Source organism: Lathamus discolor, chromosome 1 (assembly GCF_037157495.1).
Source record: "Lathamus discolor isolate bLatDis1 chromosome 1, bLatDis1.hap1, whole genome shotgun sequence".
NCBI lineage: Eukaryota > Metazoa > Chordata > Aves > Psittaciformes > Psittacidae > Lathamus > Lathamus discolor.
The window spans coordinates 68532447-68551551 of NC_088884.1; the positions used below are offsets into that span (position 1 = coordinate 68532447).

The 19105-nt window shown below is 39.8% G+C and overlaps 1 protein-coding gene across 1 annotated transcript in view; it reads right to left on the reverse strand.

The window, feature by feature from the left end:
• The window catches only part of TNRC6B (trinucleotide repeat containing adaptor 6B), a 136095-nt gene that overhangs the window by 90078 nt on the left and 26912 nt on the right, over nt 1–19105 (reverse strand). The window contains exon 4 of the mRNA XM_065677680.1: nt 4136–4203. Within this exon, the coding sequence (XP_065533752.1) occupies nt 4136–4203 (68 nt within the window). The remainder of the gene's footprint in view (nt 1–4135; nt 4204–19105) is intronic.

A 19105-nucleotide genomic window follows, 5' to 3' on the forward strand; every position in this document is an offset into this window, starting at 1 on the left:
ACTACTAAAACCAGGAACGCAACCTCAGTTTAAGGACTTAAGTAGGATTTTCCTACTCCAAAAAAGGTACAAAGAGAAGCTGCTCTCTGCCTGTAAACAGAAGTTTGTTTTGGAAAGATACTTCTGGATCAAAGTTGCCTGTTAATCTTTTCTCTAGTAAGTGATAAGAAAAGCCTTATTACAATTGGTAAGGCAAAAAGAGGCTACTGACGTAAAATGTAAGTATTTTGTGGAGAGATATTTACTCCTTAAATACGGCAAGTTCAGGTCAGTATTCGTAATGGATGAAAATGCAAGAGAACACCTATAACAAAATGTCCACCTGCAAATCAAGCATAATGACGCTCATCCTTCTCCAAACTTTTCTTTTCGGGAGAGAGGGAAAGGGGTTTCTTAGCAAAGATACTAGCTACATAACAAAGTAATATGGCCAAGTGTAACAAACAGTTACATCACAAAGTAATGAGCTGAGAGGAGGGAGGCATTTACAGAGTACTGAGAAGCAATAACTTCTCAAGAGTCAGGATCCTCTGCTGGACTAGAAGCATGGTCCACTACAGACATTATCAGCCCCAGTAGTCTACGCACACTCACTTCTTTCTAAGTGTGGGTTTTAGAGTAAGTGGCAGCCCTCACTGCTGCACAATCATGCCAGGTTTGTTACACAGGCACCATGCATAAACTGTATCTTTCACAGAACTCGAGATGGGTATGGCCATTTTGTATTTCACTCATAACTAAGGGTTTTGCATGTGTAACTTTTCTTCTTCATAAATAACTTTGATAGAAATCAGTTATATTCATGTTGTAAATGATTTATTAAGAATTTCTAAAGACACTGTATACAGTCTACCAGGAGAATTCCTCCCCACAAAGCTAACAGATCCCAGCAAACAGCAGCTCTTGGGTATCATCTACAGCTCAGTAAAACCAAAAAATCTTAAAAAGCTTCAAGTTTAGTGCATTAACTCTGCCTGAAAGACCTATTCAGTACAACAAAAGAAAGGTTTGAGAGATTGATGCAGGGTTGGCTGGTTTTTAATACTAGAAGGCACTCTTGCAATGCCAAGTTTTTATCCCTGAGTCAAACTGAGTTGAAATACTGTTGCATTTTTGGAAATAAATTGCTAGAAGTCATCCATGGGTGGCTTCTTATAATACATTACAAAGCTGTACTTCAGCAATGGAAATTCCACATGAAACTGGCGCTAGGTAAGAACTACTGCTTCCACTGAAAGTCTCTCAGAAGTATCATCATTTCTATTCTTTCAGTGTCCACTCAAACTTTCAGTCTCTTGGAATGCAGTTAAATATTAACAAATTGCTGGGCTTGCCTAGGAGTGGTAACACTTGCAGACTGCTCCAGCACCTTGCTTGCAGGTCAGTTGCTGAAACTCTTATCTTCTGAATCCTTCCTCAAGGATCGAAATATAGTTACTCAGAACAGGCTGTCTGTTAAAGCATTTACATTAAGATGGTCAACTTTTCAGGAAAGCAAATTAGAACTCAAGGTGCCGGGGGGGGGGGGGGGGCAAGGAATCTCCCCAAAACATCTGCATAGCTGTAGAGGCAGTAATCTCAAGAAAGTCTGATGAACAGCTGAGCTGGAAAGGGAAGGAAGCATCTTCAGCAAGTGCATCTGTTTCTGAAGCAAATGCCTGATTCTACATTCAAAGTAGGAGGACAACAGTGAACACAGGTATACAGGTACACAGAATAGTCAGGGCTGGAAGGGACCTTAAGATCATCTAGGTCCAGCCCCCCTGCCATGGGCAGGGACACCTCCCACTAGACTATGTTGTCCAAGGCTATGTCCAACCTGGCTTTGAACACTGAATCACTGCAGAGGGAAGACATACCCGAGATCACCAATTCCAGCCCTTTGCTCTAAGCGTGGTTAACTACAGCAGGCTACTTAGGGTTGTATCCAACTGGGTTTTAAGTATTTTAAATGATTATGAAGGCACAACCTTTTTGGGCAGCTTGTTCCAAAGGTGTGACCACATTTCACAGTAATTTCCTTTTTCCCTTGGGTTTGAGTGGAATTCCCTGTATTTCACTCTATGCCCACTGCCTCTTGCTTTTTCAGCAGACATGACTGTGAAGAGTTTGGCTCAGTCTTCCATAGTCCCCTCATCAGGTATCTGTACACATGGATAAACCAAAGCGTTCTCATCCCAAGCAAAACAGTCCCAGCTCTCTCAGCTTCTCCTCCTATGTCAGATGCTCCAGTTTCTCACTGTGGCCCTTCAGCAGACAAGACACCAGGATGCCCAACTAATCCCTCTAATCCCTAATGCAAGTGAGTAATAACACAAAGAGGCAATTTCCTATTTAATTTCCTTTCTTTTGAGATCAACAGCAAAAGATGTGAAATCAATGCAGCTTTTTGGAGTCACTCAAGAATACAGATCCTTTGTGTGATTATCATTTGTTTATCTCAGATGCCAGATCAACTTCACTTAAAGCAAGAGATAAGCTCTACCAAGGCAGACAATGTTGTTAAGGAGTTGAAAATTTGAGACTGTGGGTAGAAAAAGATTCAGGTGATAGACTGAAATTTAAGAGCAATACCCACAATAGAATCTTGCTGGAATTATGCCACAGTTGCACATTGCGTTTTCAGACTTCTATAAAAATGTGATTAACACTATTAGGAATGGTACCCCTTAGGGCAGGATCTGTATGACAAGATCTCAGATGCCACCGGAACACAGACTTGTTAGGTAAAAAAATAAAAATCCTGCATATCAGTAATCGCATATTCTCTAATAACCACAGTTTTGGAGAGGTAATGTCAGGCACTTGAAAAGCTCTAATTAGAAATCAGGTCAACTGTAAAGTAATCCTACCTTCCACTTGCACCTGAAATTAGACAGCAAACACAAAGCTATAGATCCAGTACCAATAAAGTGTAATGCTACTAGATATGTAAAGAAACAATTCAGAAAAACAGAAATCTAACTCCCCCTTTTTATTTCTGCCCTGATTTTTCTTCTGGAACTTTCTGAAAGTTTCTAATTCAACAAGCTCTGTATCTCTTGGTACCACAGTAAGTTGGGCAGTCTGAATAGAAAGAAATAACAGCAATTACTTCGAGAAGTTTGGCTCACTTCCACGATGGAAAGAATGTGCATGTTCAGGACTTTCCTGAACTCATTCTGGCTACCTCAGAAATGGTTTCTCGCCATTGCAGACGCAGTGGACTTAAAGTTGCTAGCTTATCTAGAAGGCAAGGAAGACCTTCACCTAAGGGCAAACCTCAGCCTTTCTGCAACAAATGTACTGCTGATCAATGAGAACTTCTCCTCATGAGGAGACATTCAACTAGGCAGAGGAAAAAAAGAGTTCTGTGCTGTGAATTTCTCAAAGGTCATCTTCCTGCTTGATCCGAAAGGCAGGTCAGGAAAAAAAAATTATTATGACATCAAAATTGAATTACCATTGCATTAACTAAAGAAAAGAATATGGAAGAATATGGAATCACTGCAATACTTCCAGGACAACACTCTGTTCTTCCCATCTGAACAAAAACACAGGAAAAAGTCCCAACCATTAGTGCATTTCAGTCTGAAGTAATATGAAAAAGCCTTTTGCTAATGAAAACCTGTCATTTTCTTCTCTGATCAAGCTTCTCTGCCTAAAGCAGTGTGTACCAGCATCTTAAACTGTTCATCCTTGAAAAAACATTTTGTTTACAATGCCAACTTCTTTATTGAAACACATTCTAGAGAAAGTTTATATTCCAAAAAAGACTGATCTACCATATGCACACCAAAAGGAAGGCCCTGGTTCTATTGTATTTCACATTATTTCAGTGAAGAACAGCTGAACATACAAACTCACTACCTCAGTGCTAAGCTTCCAAAATTATTCCCTTTACAACAACTTCTGATTAAACTTCTGAAATTTAAATGCATATTTCTATGCTTTTAAATTTAATGCAAGTCAACATACTGCTTTATTTATTTTGTTGTTGTTGTTCCTCAGCCACCATCTGCTTTTATATATGGATATTTAAGGAACCAAAAGGGTGAGCACCCAACAAATGACCAATGCTCCCAGTACATTTAAATAAGAGTGCTTCACACCATTTACTATGGTAAGGCCCCTTTTAAATAAACGTGTGACTCACTGTTTGTTTTCTTCACCAGGAGGTGGAGTCTTGCCATGCCCCTCCATTACAAAATCCTCATGTTCCATCTGCAAAGGCAAGCATTGCAGGTCAGAAATCGGTGGAGCAAAATGCACATCACCTAAAGTGGCCCTTTTCCATACACAACAACTTAAGACTGCCACTTTATCCCAGTAGCTGGTCCAGAACAGATCATGTAGTTTCTTAGCAACATATGTACATCTCTAACCCCATTGCTATGGTATCATTTTATAGCACAATTTTCAGAAAATCTTCCAAGGGAAAAAGAACCATTTAATGGCTGCAGCAGACGACTATCAGTCAGGGTATCTAGGTTCTGAGTTTTGCTCTGTTACAGACTTCCTTTGTCATTCTGAGTGAGTATGGCTTCTACCCCTTCTTCCTTAACATATAAAGCACAAATTAAAAAAAAAAAAACCAAACAACAAACAACCATCTATCAATATCTCTGGAGAAAAATAAGAATTTTCAAAGGAACTTATTGACCACAGGCAAAAACTGATGTAAAAGCAGAGTACTTCTTGTGAAAAATAACTTTTATATGTAAAAGAGACTTTCACTGCACACGCACAGCCTAGTTAGCAGGGTAAAAAAGAGGCCTAGGGGAACCTCAAATAGATGCTGTTCCAATGACAACATAAGGTAGGCATTTCCTTTGGCTCACATGTTAAAAGATTCTAAGGGCACTAAGGAAGTCTTCTGTTTAATTGTTTGCTTTTAAAATACAGTTTAAACATGCATTTTCATAATTTCTTTGACCGAAAAGATTTACACTGTATTTAATCATTAATTATTTACACACTCTTCATTTAATTACTTCATTCGGGCAGAATTTCTTGCACAGGTAAGCAAAATACTCTTTTCTTTATATGAAAATTCACCACATGCACTTAGTATTTCATGTAAACATCCAGATACACAGTTAGTAATACTCTACTTCATGTGAAGCCAGCTAAAAGGCCACACTGCAATACTCAATAAGCCACACAACAAAGCTACTAAATTATAATCACACACAGAATCTGTGATCCACGACATTAAACTGGAAAGGGGAGAGAAACACAAAGATAACATGGTTTAGTCAGTCTTTGAAGCAACAAAAAAACCCAAACCCCAAACCCAAACCAATTCAAGATCTAGCAGCCACTTTCCCTTCTGCCCCTACATGCTCCAAGAGTCAAGTTTACTCATTTGTACTTCGATGCTGCTGACAGGTCACAAATACAGACACAAAAACCATTATCTGCATATTGACATCTAACAAGGATTACAGAAATTGGGTTGTTTGCCTGTACAGACACAGCCCTCAGCAAAACTACAAATGAACTGAGAAACTGATGAACTATAAGGTGGTAATGACATCCAGAAGACAGACAATTAAATGTGGAAGGTGATTTCGCATTTCAAAACATGTAAATGTGACCCACATTCAAAACAGTATTTTCATTTAGAAGTAATCTCTGAAAGTAAGAAAATTTTGATTTACAGTTTTGTAAATAACTCAGATTTTTAACCATGTATTCCCAGCATACTAGACACACTGAAACCTATGTGTACCTCAATCCATATACCTGATTCTCAAAACCGGATGTGTCAAAACATCTGGACTCAAAACTGTCTAGCTGAAAAGTATTCAGTTCCACTAATTCTGTTGTTGTTGATGTTAACACCCAAGTGTGACAACTGGTAAAACAGCTACAGACGAGTGGCCACATGGCAGAACAGCATTGTTCTCTTGAGTGAGGGTAAATGCTTAAGAGTTACTCTTACACAACCAGAAATCAGGAGGTATTTTAGCCTCTTGCTGCTATGAGACAAGTAAAATTCACATGAACAGTAAAGCAGTGGAATAGTTTGTGGCCAGTACCGGGAAGAAAGAAAAAATACAGCCTTTTGGAGTAAAGCAGCACTATACATGGGAATCTTGTTAGTTTAGCACTATAAAATAGAAATTCAATTCCATGAAGCTGTAGAAAAGGAAAGATCATAAAACTGAACTATAAAATGGGAATTATTTTAAAACCAACAAAATCATAGAAAGGAATTGGAAATTATGTTATTAGACCCTAACCAAGAAATTTAAATAAGAACTGGAACACCTAGCAGACACCGAAGTACCACCAACAAAACTGTGCGTTAATGTGAATTTTACATGAAGAATAATGGTGACATAACTGTTCCAGACATATTCTTATCAAGCGTGCATATCTATCAAAACTACCATTTCAAACTGAAGTGGTTAAATAATTAAGAACAACAAATTACCTGGGCTAGAAACAGTAAGATTGTGGGTCTAGGCACAGTCTGTTTTAAAGCAACTAGGAAGCCCCATCTGCTTTTAAGAAATGTTAATATGCTTGCTTTAGACTTCAGAGAGTAGGCAAAAGCATCTGCAATAACTAAAATCTGCAGTATAAAAGAAAAATAAGATATGGTATGATAATGTCAGCACTGAAAAAGGAGCTGAGAAAGAAAGAGCAACTTCGAGAAAGGCAGTGACAAAGTTTCTTACAAGAAGAACACCAATAAAATTAGTCACAGAGTAAAAAAAGTACTCATGAACGTGGAAACTGTTCAAGACACAAAATAAACCTTCCAATGTAGGTTTTCACTGGTAAGAAAAGCTAACAAGAAAATAAATCAAGACACTAAAGAGGACATGGGAACTTCAAGAAATTGAGTATTAGTGAATTAGGAAAAAAAATCCCTCTTTTTAGAATGGATGAACAACTAGACTTGCATGAAACAGCTGCCTGGTCAGGCTCAGAAGTTCATGGTTTCTGCATTGTACGCTACCTGGAGGCTGGTGTCAAGTGGAGTGCTGCAGGGGTCTACCCTAGGACAAGTCCATTAAACATTACCAATGACTTGAAGGGCCAGTAGGGTGGACTCTGGTCAGAATTTTAAGATAATAGTTAGAATCATAGAATGGCTTTGGTTGAAAAGGACCTTAAAATCATCCAGTTCCAACACCCCTGCCATAGGCAGGGATGCCTCACACTAAACCATGTTGCAAAGGTCTAGTAGACAGAGGCTCTGTTCAGCCTGGCCTTGAACACTGCCAAGGATGGAGCATTCACCACTTCTTTTGGCAACTTGTTCCAGTGCCTCACCACCCTCACAGTAAAGAACTTCCTCCTTAGATCTAACCTGAAGTTCTCCTGTTTTAATTTGAACTCATTGCCCCTTGTCCTATTGCTACAGTTCCTGATGAAGAATCCCTCTCCAGAATTCTCAAGGGCCCCCTTCAGATATTGGAAGGCTGCTATGAGGTCTCTACACAGCTTCTCTTCTCTAGCTGAACAGCCCCAACTTTCTCAACCTGTCTTTGTATGAGAGGTGCTCCAGCTCCCTTATCATCCTCATGGTCTCCTCTGGACTTGCTCCAACAGCTCCATGTTCTTCTTATGTTGGGGACACCAGAACTGTACACAGAACTCCAAGTGGGGTCTCATGAGAGCAGAGTAGAGGGGCAGAATCTTAACTGGGGTGAAGAGGCTGAGTCAACATGTTTAAGGGCAAGGCTGCTATTCAGACAGATCTAGACAGGAAAGAGGAATGAATGCTACAGGAGCTGTACGAATTCAGACTACAAAAACACAAAGCCCCGCACCTGAGAGGCCCTGGCAATGATACAGTTTGGAGGCTGAGAGATAGCAAGCTTATCATGAGCCAGCAGTGAGCCCTGGCAGGAAAGGTCAACAGTATCGCAGGCTTTATTAAGAAAGAGTCTTGCCAGTAGATAAGGGAACTGATTATCACCTCTAATCCGGGCTTATTTTTCCAGATACCGTCTGACACACCTTATTATGCCCCCCAATACAAGAAATAAATCCATAAAGTGGATGCAATAGGCCACCAGGATGCTCAGGGAGCCTCAGCCCTTGTCCTGTTTGGAGAGGTTGAGGGAGACAGGCTTATTCAGCCTGCAGAGGAGACGGCTTTGGAGAGAGCTAACAACAGCCTGCCTGTACCTACAAGAAGGTTAGCAAGGAGTCAGGCTTACCACAGTGGTGCAATGTGATAGGACAAAAACCAACGAGCATTAAAGTTGAAACAAGAGAAGTCCAGACTGCATATAAGATGACTCTTCTTCACCATGAGGACAGTCAAATACCAGAACAGATAGCCCAGAGAAGTTCTGTGGTCTCCTTGCTTTGAGGCTTTCAAGGCCAGACTGGATAAAATCCCTCATAACCTGCTCTGACCTCCTGGCTCACCCTGCATTGAGCAGGAGGTCAGACTAGAGAACCCTTCCAACCTGAATTTCCCAGAATTCCTATGAATAAAAGAACAGATTCAGTTTAATGTTGAGAGGTAATATATAGGAGAAAAAAAACTTCTAACAAGTTCCTAACCCAGCAAGAACCTGCACTTCAGCATAGAAAGGGCTAAGAAAAATATCTTAGGAAGTTACATAATCAAAACGCCAAAAATAAAACAGTAAGAAAAACTAATACTACACTGAACAGTAATAAAGAAAAATATTGAAATGACTAGCAGAATCATAGTACACCATCTTTCAGGATACTGCCTAAAAGCACAGACAGTGAAGGCTCAAAACCCCTCCAAAACACTCTAAATGCCTCAGGTCAGACTAAAGAAAAGTCTGAGGCAGAGGGAAGATTTTATGTTAATAAAATCTAACATTTGGGCTGCAGATCTCCCTCAATGCAAAATGACACGAGAGAGGAATACACACACAAAAAAAGCAGTCTGACAATGTTCTAACAAATAATCACACTTTTGCTACCACAATATAAATAAAACCTAACCCGCTCACAAAAACACACCAAAAACAACACACACCAACTTAAGGGGATAACTTGGAAAACGGACAGTTACGCAGACAAAGAAAAATTTATTGTTGTACAAACATCAATTGCAACCACAAATTTCACAAGTCCTTCTGGATTTTATGTTTCACATATCTCTGAAGATTTATTTGTATGTTAGAGGATTACAAGACAATAGCAATACAAGCTTTTCTGTTGCTGGCAATGAGGTCATTTTTACAAAGTGAAAGGGTAAGTTATACAAACACACACACACACACACACGTATATCTGTATAAAAGAGATCATTTCACAGGCCTGATCTAGTGCAACAATTTTTGCATTCCTCTTTTAGCAGAGGCTTGTGTCTAATTTTCTTTTGCTAGCCTGCACATTTAAACAAATTCATGATCAGTGAGCTACATTTTTCACTTTGAAATTTGCAGGTTTTTAACTTTTTGCAAGAAAGTGCTATGCAGTTTATATAGCATTCTAAAAATTCTAGAATAAGCTTATAAGGAGTATCTACTTCCAGTCTTCCCTGCTGTCATCTTAATTCAAAGAGCTCTATCTGACAAAGATCATCCTGAAAACAACTAGAGAGCAAACTACGCTGGCAGAATGCATGGACATTATGTTTTCATAAAACTAGTTCTTAGGCCCAGCTATCAATTCAGCAGATTTATTTTTGAGACCCAAAGTATTTAAAAAGTAAAAATCGAGCTAGCTGATAATATTAATTTTTCCTCCACCCACAATTCTCATAGAAGTCCTACGCACATTTTTTTCCCCAGAAGTCTCTCAGCTTCTCCATATCATGTCCAGCACTCTTTTAGTCTTCTTTTTAAGGAAGCTGGAGCCCAGAGTCATCACTATGTTTCAACCATACACAGCATACAGCAACCACAACAGATCCAGTTAACTGCAAGCATTCTGAAAAGGTGTATTCTACATCTTTAGTCTCTGTAGATTTACACCATCTGTAGGTAAGAGGTGTCCTGAATACACAGGAAAAAAGAGTGGAAGGTGCAGGTAAGACACAACTCATGTACCTATTGCAGTTCTCCCAAGGAAAGAAGAAAAGGTGGAATGGCAGAAGATGTAAGACACTTTAGCTGCTCTTAAAAGGACTGCAGAGGGAGCCATTGATTCCATGAGCAGGAGTCCAAGGAAGCCCGCTCCACACCTGTTTCTCCTGGCAAGCCATGGAGAAGGCTTCAAGAATCTGGCAGCTGGACCCAGGAACCATACAGAGACCCTTCAACAGCAGGGGGGAGCAAACAGAAAATTTGCACTTTGAAAAGGAAATAAAAAAGGAACCAGACATTGCTGAAACCTGCATTTTATGATTTCAAAACCTTTTTTCCTTAAAACCCGGGCACCTGCGAGTTTACAAACAGTGACAAAAGTTTTTGAGTGTTCTAAATAATAAAAGATAAAGGTTTTAATCTAATTTTAAAAAGCTATTCACAATTAGACACTCAATACTTAGTTTTTAGAAAATAAAATATACCAGAGAAGCTAAAACTATTACTTCCCCCCCTCCCGAAGTGCAACACCTGTTACTACAGTTTCATACTACTCTCTTCTAAAAATACTTTCAATGATACCCTAATGGATTTGATTAATGAGTAAACCTAATCTGGAGAGCCTGGATAAAGCCAGCCACACTCTGAAAGGTCAGAAAGTTTCAAGGGCAAAGCCTCATCTTCCTAAATCCTGATGTCAGAAAGAACATTTTCCTAACAAGATTGAATACCTTTATTAGATATGCTAGCCCACCAAAACTGCACTGAAAGAAACCAAACATTCTCAAAAAAAAAAAAAAAAAAAAGACAGATGCTTGCAAGAAATCCTATACTTATTATGAAAAGCTATTTATTTTAAAAAGTATTTTGTCTTCACCAGTTATAGAAGTATATTCTCTCTGCTCTCATGAGACCCTACTTGGAGTACTGTCTCCAGTTCTGGTGTCCTCAACATAGGAAGGACCTGGGGCTCTTGGAACAAGTCCAGAGGAGGCCACGAGGATGATCAGGGGCTGGAGCACCTCCCATATGAAAACAGGCTGAGAAAATGGGGGCTGCTCAGCTGGAGAAAAGAAGCTGGGTGGAAACCTCAGAGCAGCCTTTCAGTATCTGAAGGGGGCTTACAAGGGTGCTGGAGAGGGACTCTTCATCAGGCACTGTAGTGATAGGACAAGGGGTAATGGGCTCAAACTTAAACAGGGGAAGTTCACATTAGATATAAGGAGGAAGCTCTTTACTGTGAGGGTGGTGAGGCACTGGAACAGGCTGCCAAAAGAAGCGATAAATGCTCCATCCCAGGCCAGGTTAGACAGAGCCTTTGGGTGACACGGTCTACTGTGAGGCATCTCTGCCCATGGGGAATGGAACTGGATGATCTTAAGGTCCTTTCCAACCCAAACCATTCTATGATTCATACTAACGCAGCTGCACCAAGAGAGCTACTATCACTCCCTTTTCCTGCTCATTCCATGGTTCCTTTTCATAGCTGTGTTGGGGTATTTTTGTTGGGTTTTTTTCCCTACTTTATAAAACAACTGAAGCAGCCACCTGAGTGAACAGGAGATGGAGACTCTTAAGATTTTTCATTTGCTAACTTTTCAAGCATGCAAGAACTGGAAACCTCATCTGGTGTACAACAGGACTCCAGTGAGGACCAGCCAATGTCAAAAGCTGCTTTCTTCAGGTTGTGGCAATTTACTTCCAGTGCTTTATGGCACCTGCTAATTTTAAACCAGCCTACTGCAGACCCAGCTTAAGACTGATAAATTTGGTGTTTTGTCACAACTCCTTTAACACCAGTGTACTTCCCAGTCATCATCAGCAACTGAGATAATGTAAACAGGCCATCAGCATTTCTTTTGTCTCACTAATACTCACTTTAAGTAGAATTACACAACCTAATGTTAAAATCCAAGCAATTAGTCAGTACTCACTACTGCTAACAGTGGCAGAAGCCCTATAAATGCCAAGCAGTTAGAAGAACTTGTCCAAAATCTCAAGAGACAATTTGAGGTCTAACAGAAATGTAATCAGTACTACAAATGAGAGGAAAGCTGAGTCACTGCTCTGTTTGGCTTTATGAACGCTTCGGAGAAACCGCATCGGGAAAAATTTTACTCATTAGCAACAGATTAATTAAATGTTTAACTTATTTTAATGAAAATCAATGCAATTTAGCTGCAAACACTTAATTTTCTTATGAATAGATTAGTGTTAAGCTAGCACTGCAAAATATGCACAGCAGCATAAATATGTTAGCAAAATTAGTCCCAAAATACCTGTTTTTAGATTAAACCTTAATTTTATTACACAGAGGAAAATATTAAAATAAAACCACACCTTGGAAACTACAGTTGAAAATAAAGACATTCATAGTGAAAAGAAGCTCCTAAAATAAGAAAGAGCAAAGTATTTTTCTGAACCACAGTGAGGGAAGTCTTAGAGACAACATATACATTAAAAGTTCTCTGAAGTTATCATTTGAACCTGTTTCTACCTTTTCCCCCTCTCAATTTTGCCAAAGCTGAGTCTTGTACAGAAAAAAAAACCAAAACCCAACACAAGATGTTAATCATCTCCTAGCCTACTCACTATTTTCTTGAAGTTTCTCATCAGCATCTAGATTGAGCATTTCAGTGTTATTACCATCGCGCAGTCCTAACTGGATTTCCTGTTAGTAAAAAGAGAAGTGAAAACTTACTAATGTGACTACTGCTAAATCACATACCACATTCAGTACTCCCTGCTAATATTTTTGAATGCTAATGCACTTAAACCACATACAATTTCTTTTTAAAATCACTACACTAATACCTATGTTTATTATATGCAGCCTCATGATACTTTAATCCTTGACTCAATTAAGTGTTATACATGAACTATAAATGCCAAGAAGTTCACACATCACTAAAATGTGCATCATCCGTCTAGAACAATAGGACAGATTACCAATGGCAGCTCAATCATTAATAATAGAGAAGACACGTATCTCAGAATGCGTAATTTATGTTTCACCTAAATAAGCACTAAACCTCCAGCAGTGGTTGAAAGACTAGAGCGCTTTGCTTCTACCTCAAACTGTCTCTAATTCATTACCTACACTTGCACAAATAACCTATGGCCCATCTTCTATGTATTTTTTTTATGTTTATGTTATCTAATATTCTGTGAAATACTCATCAGCTTAACAGGAATTCCCTGCTAAGCTTAAAACAAATAGGTTTATGAATATCATGAAAACAATGGTCACACTCAGAAATGTTAAACAGGTCAGGCCCTCAGCCGCATTTCATACTGTATAAATAAAAAAGTTTACTTAATTTTTTTTAATACATTACCTCTCTGCAAAATATTTCAACTACAGCAGCTCATCTACATATATATATAAAAATAATAATTCATCTGAGTCTTGCTCTGAAGGCAGTTTGAACTACTTAGCTATTTGCAGCAAGACACTGCTGTACCGGTAACACCTTCAACCACCAAAGACGCTGAAGTCACTCAAGTCATGTTATGACAGGGTATCTAGAAATGCCATTTGAAAACTTGAACTCTAAAGCTGCCAAGGCAGTTTCAAATAATAGCTCAACATTCTCAGACACAAAATGCATAAAGCATTCTGAACGTGAGCAGAAGTGCTCTCCCTTTCCAAGCACCACAGCTGATGCTGCTCTTCATCAACTTCTCAGTGTGCTCTGTACGCTCATAGAATGGATCCCAGAAAAATCTGAAGCTAGTAAGACATAAGTAATTCCCAACTTTTACTTAACTATATGTATTATTCTTCAGCTTGTAAAATACCAAAGATCATGGTTATCTCACAAGCCAAATTCTTGCTAGCTTCTGCAACTCTGAAAAAAACCTTTTGCACTTCCTTAACAAATCTTTTACACTTTCCATTTAGGGGGAAAATCTGACCTGAAAGCCCTTGAACAGTTCCCTTACCACCACTACTTTGAACAGCCACACATATTCAGCCCAATGACTAGTCAACTCATTTTACAGGCAATACCATTTATGGTGCAGACACACATGAACAAGTTATAGCAGTTTAAACTGGCATCTGTAAGTGGCAAGATATTTTGATACACACATTGTTAACCACCCCAAAACAGAAGAGAGAAAATATGGTAACTGCTCTCTTCCACTTAGATTTGGAAAGGTAGGTGATGCTTTGCCACAAAACGACAACAGGCAAACAGCAGAAAAAAAAAGAAATTTAACACATCAAGAATCAGATTATAATCAGAATTACTGAAAACTAAATTACACTTTTGCACTACACATTCAAACACCTTCACTGCTACAAATGTTGTTTTCTGTTGCTTGTTGAGAGTGACTGAACACGACATAAACCAGGCACACACACAGTGAAGAGATCTGACCAGATAGCCAAGAAGAAAAAAAAATATAGCTAACTTTCTTTTCTGTAGTCACTTAAGAGAAATCTATTGGGTGGATTCTAAACACACAGAAACTGCCAGTGGTCAAGAAAGTTCCTGTGCAACAAACAGCTGGTGGCTGAGAAAATTCTGCTATGAGTAAATATTAACCCTGCTGTCTTAGGCATCCGCTTTTGGCCACTGTCAAAAAGAAGTAATACAGACTATTCACACAGTGTACAGCTGCTTTCTAGCTTCTGCAGTTATCAGAATTTAAGTCCAAACTCTCATTTTAGTCACAAGGGAGCCACTGACAATGCTTGCTAGTATAATTTTTCCAAACCCCTCAAGATTATTAAAATCATCAGGTATCTGACAGACCACCAAAACATTAAAATACCCACTTATGTCTGACACAGAACCTCAGCTTCTTTTGCCTGCATACGTTGCAACCTGTCCTCAAACAAAACACTCAAACACCATGCGACTAAGTTATCTGTTTAGGAATCACAGGTAGAAACTCCGTATCTGTTGAAACCTACCAATATGATTTCAGAGTACTAAAACTCCTTAGCAACCTATTTTCACACAGGCTTACTGCATCTGTAGACAGCTATTACATTCCCCCTTCTTACAATACACTGTCTTGTCTACTATCAAAATGTTTCACTGAACAGACTTTAAACAGGTGACCGGAAATGTTGACAAGCTTTCAATGTTGCTTTCACCCTCAGGGGAACTGATATTGCATAATGCCCTGCTGCAGAGTTCAAGTGTCCTTAGCTGTCCACACACTCTCTTACCTACTGTAATGGCAAAGACCATCACTACAATTTTTAGTGTCATATAAAAAGTCTTCTCTGCAAACCCCATATCCACTTCTTTCACACCCAATGAGAGAAGAAAAAAAATTGTTGAGGAACTGAAACAAATTCATACGCATCTAGTTCACAAACTGAAAACAAAATGTCCTTGTAGGGTCATGCAAATGTATGAAATGTATTAAGTCTTGTAAATGCATGAAGTCAACAAGATTGGTGAGCTTTACACCTGTCAGTGACTCAGCCAAACTAATCAGACCACAATGACTTGGAAGGGTAAAGCAAGCTTTTACTGTCCGTGGCTCAAATTTCACCCCAAGAACAGTTCTAAGAGATCTCAAAGTCAATTTGGTAGATGATGGTATTTTCCAAGGGAAATAAAATAAAACATTGTATTAACCTTCTCTTTTGTGCTTCAAAAGCACTTCAGAGTATTCCGAGACTAGGAAACAGGCATCTCACAGTTTGGTATCTGCACTTTAACAGTCTGTCTTCACTATGCAAGTAGGTTTCAAATGAGCAATCCATCTTGCCTCTGTAGAAAACAGTACACGCAACTGCAAAATCTTACACTTGATCCCGAATTTCTTTTAAAATGTCCAAGCAGCTAAGCTAAAGCAGACTTTTGCAAAGCATTCAGCACTGTGCCACATGACATCCTTATCTCTAAATTGGAGAGACATGGATTTGATGGCTGGACCACACAGTAGATAAAGAACTGGCTGGACGGTCACATGCAGAGAGTTGCGGTCAACAGCTCAGTGTCTAACTGGAGACAGGTAATGAGAGGTGACCCTCAGGGGTTGTTGTTGGGACTGATCCTGTTCAACATCTTTGTCAGAAACACGGACAGTGGGATTGAGCATGCCCTCAGCAAGTTTGCCGACGACAATAAGTTACGTGGTTCGGTTGATACGCTGGAGGGAAGGGATGCCATTCAGAGTGACCCTGACAGGCTTGGGAGGTGGCTAATGCCAACCTCGTGAAGTTCAACCAAGCCAAGTGCAGGGTCCTACACCTGGGTCAGAGAAATCCCAGGCACAGCTACAGCTTGGGCAGAGAAGAGATTCAGAGCAGCCCTGTGGAGAAGGACTTGGGGGTGTTGGTCGATGAGAAACCAAACATGAGCTGTCTTCAGTGTGCACTTGCAGCCCAGAAAGCCAACTGTGTCCTGAGCTGCAAAGGGAGCGTGACCAGCAGGTCCAAAGAGGCGAACCTGCCCTTCTACTCTGCTCTCATAAGACCCCAGTTGGAGTACTGTGTACAGTTCTGGTGTCCTCAACGTAAGAAGGAGGACATGGAGCTGTTGGAGCAGGCCCAGAGGAGGCCACAGGGATGATAAGGGGGCTGGAGCACTTCCCATACAAAGACAGGCTGAGAAGGTTGGGGCTGTTCAGCCTGGAGAAGAGAAGCTGAATGGAGACCCCAGTATTGGCCTTCCAGTATCTGAATGGGCCTACAAGGGTGCTGGAGAGAGACTCTTCATCAGGGACTGTAGCGATACGACAAGGTGCAATGGGTTAAAACTTGAACAAGGAAGCCCAGGTTAGATCTAAGGAAGAAGTTCTTCACTGTGAGGGAAGTGAGGCACTGGAACAGGTTGCCCAAAGTGGTAAATGCTCCATCCCTGGCAGTGTTCAAGACCAGGTTGAATGGGCCTGGAGCAATCAGGTCTAGCGTGAGGTGTCCCTGCCCATGGCAGGGGGGATTGAGACTAGATGATCTTAAGGTCCTTTCCAACCCTAACCATTATGATTGTATGAAGAGCATTCCTTTATAATAGTTCAAGTAGCACTGCCTGTTTAATTCCACAGGTTTGTTTTTTTTTTTTTTTGAAGTCTGCAACAATTTTACCTTGTTTATAACCGGTATTTTATGAAGCCAGTAGCCCGTGATAACATACTGTAATGGTTTTGACTGGGGTAGAGATTAATTTCCACACAGTACCAAGTATGAGGCTATGTTTTGGATCTGTTCTGAAAACAGTGTTGATAGCACAGGGATGTTTTAATTATTGCTGAGCAGTGCTCACAGAGTCAAGGCCTTTCCTGCCTCTCACCCCATCTCATCAGCGAGGAGGCTGGGGGTGCACAAGAAGCTGGGAGGGGGAATACAGATGGGACGGCTGACCCAAACTGACCAAAAGGATATTCCATACCATACGGTGTCATGCTCAGCAACAAAACTGCAGCAGGAATGTGTGTGTGTAGGGGGAGGTTGGCAGGGACTGCCATTACTCAGGAACTGGCATCAGCTGTTTGGTGCTGAGCAATTGCTTTCACTGTGCATAACTTGCTTTTTCTTGGTTTTTATTTTCCTCTCTGTTTTGTTTGGGGTTTTTTGTTTGTTTTGTTGTTTAGGGTGTCCGTGTATGTCCCCCCCCCCCCTTTTTTAATTATTAAACTGTCTTTATCTCAACCCATGAGTTTTCTCACTTTTACCCTTCCAATACTCCCCCCCAATCTCACTGGGGTTGGGGGGCAGGGAGTGAGCAGCTCTGTGGTGCTTAGTTGCCAGCTGGGGTTAAATCACATACCATAATTACAGCTCTTTGCTACAATGCCTTGAAATTCAAAGTTATAAACTCACCAGCAGGGTTTGTTGAGATTTTTTTCTCACACACAGAGAAAGGTCTAACTGTGTAGTGTTTTGTAGGAAAGTGTTATTATGTCCTTTTTTTTGACCACAGTGTTAAAGTTCAAGAGAAAAACTAACCTGAACTTTCTGTTCCCCTTGATGGACTATGTTAATTTATATTTAAAACAAGAGGAATATGCTGTAACAGTTTTACAAGCTTTAATAACATGTCATTAAAAAGGACTACTTTATTAACGTAAGAGTTAAAGTAATTTCATTCTTTACTGAGAGATTAATGATTTTTTTTTTTATGCATGATATGCAGGGTTTGGTTTTGAAATTACTTTCCTATGGAACTATAACATTTTCAGGCTAGAAAAATGAAGCTAGCAGAGCATGATGAAGCTGACACCAGTTTCCATTGTGAAAAATTGCCTTTGTGCTCAGACCGGTTATTTAGCAGCTGCCTTTCAGGAAAAGCAGTAGTTGTCCTGTTAGAATACCTCTCTACTTCTAAAGCCTTTACAAGACACTTTGTACAGAGTGTCTAGGAACTTTGTATAGCTGTAGGTCAGCATCAGAAAGACGAGCTGCTCCTGTAACTCACATCCCAGAAAAATGACAGAAACATAAGCTGCATAACAGTGAACAGAAGTACTGGAAGCTCCACCACCAGCACACCTCAAAAATGAACAAACTAATAAATTCAAAAAACATTGTAAGCCATAAAATAAGAAAACATCACAAAAAACCTCAAACAAACAAACAAACAAATGAAAAAGCTTTCCTGGGCAGGCAACAGCCACATGAATAAACTGAAACCTACTCTGACTTGTCAGGTATTCACAAGAAAGTACACATTGAGGTTCAAAGTTCACGTCTTTGTAACAAGCCAAAATTTTCAAGGGTAGCAGGGAATACTGCAGAGAAACCATCAAGTCTCTAAGCACCATGAACCAAGCCAGTACTAGACTGGAAAACAGCTTATTTTAATTACAGTGACAAAGCATTTTGTTCATTTCATTACTGTATAGCCCTTCAGCCTGATTGTTTCAAATTATTTAGTGCCATCTGAATAGAAACCCAGTTCTGTATCACTAAGCGGTATTATAAACCCCAGAAATACAGGTGTTAAGGTTCTGGATGCTGTCTGAAGTTTAACTACACAACTAAGATTTCCTTTTTACTCTATTAATTCTAACTCCCATACAAGAAAAGCACCAGCCTTTTTTTGCCGTATTGTCAGCAACAAGCAACATCCACTATCAAAAACTGAGCCAAACTAATCCATAAATGCAGTTAGAAGAACACTTGTGCTTTTAGGAAAGATACCTCCTGACTGCCAACACTCCCTCCTAACAACACT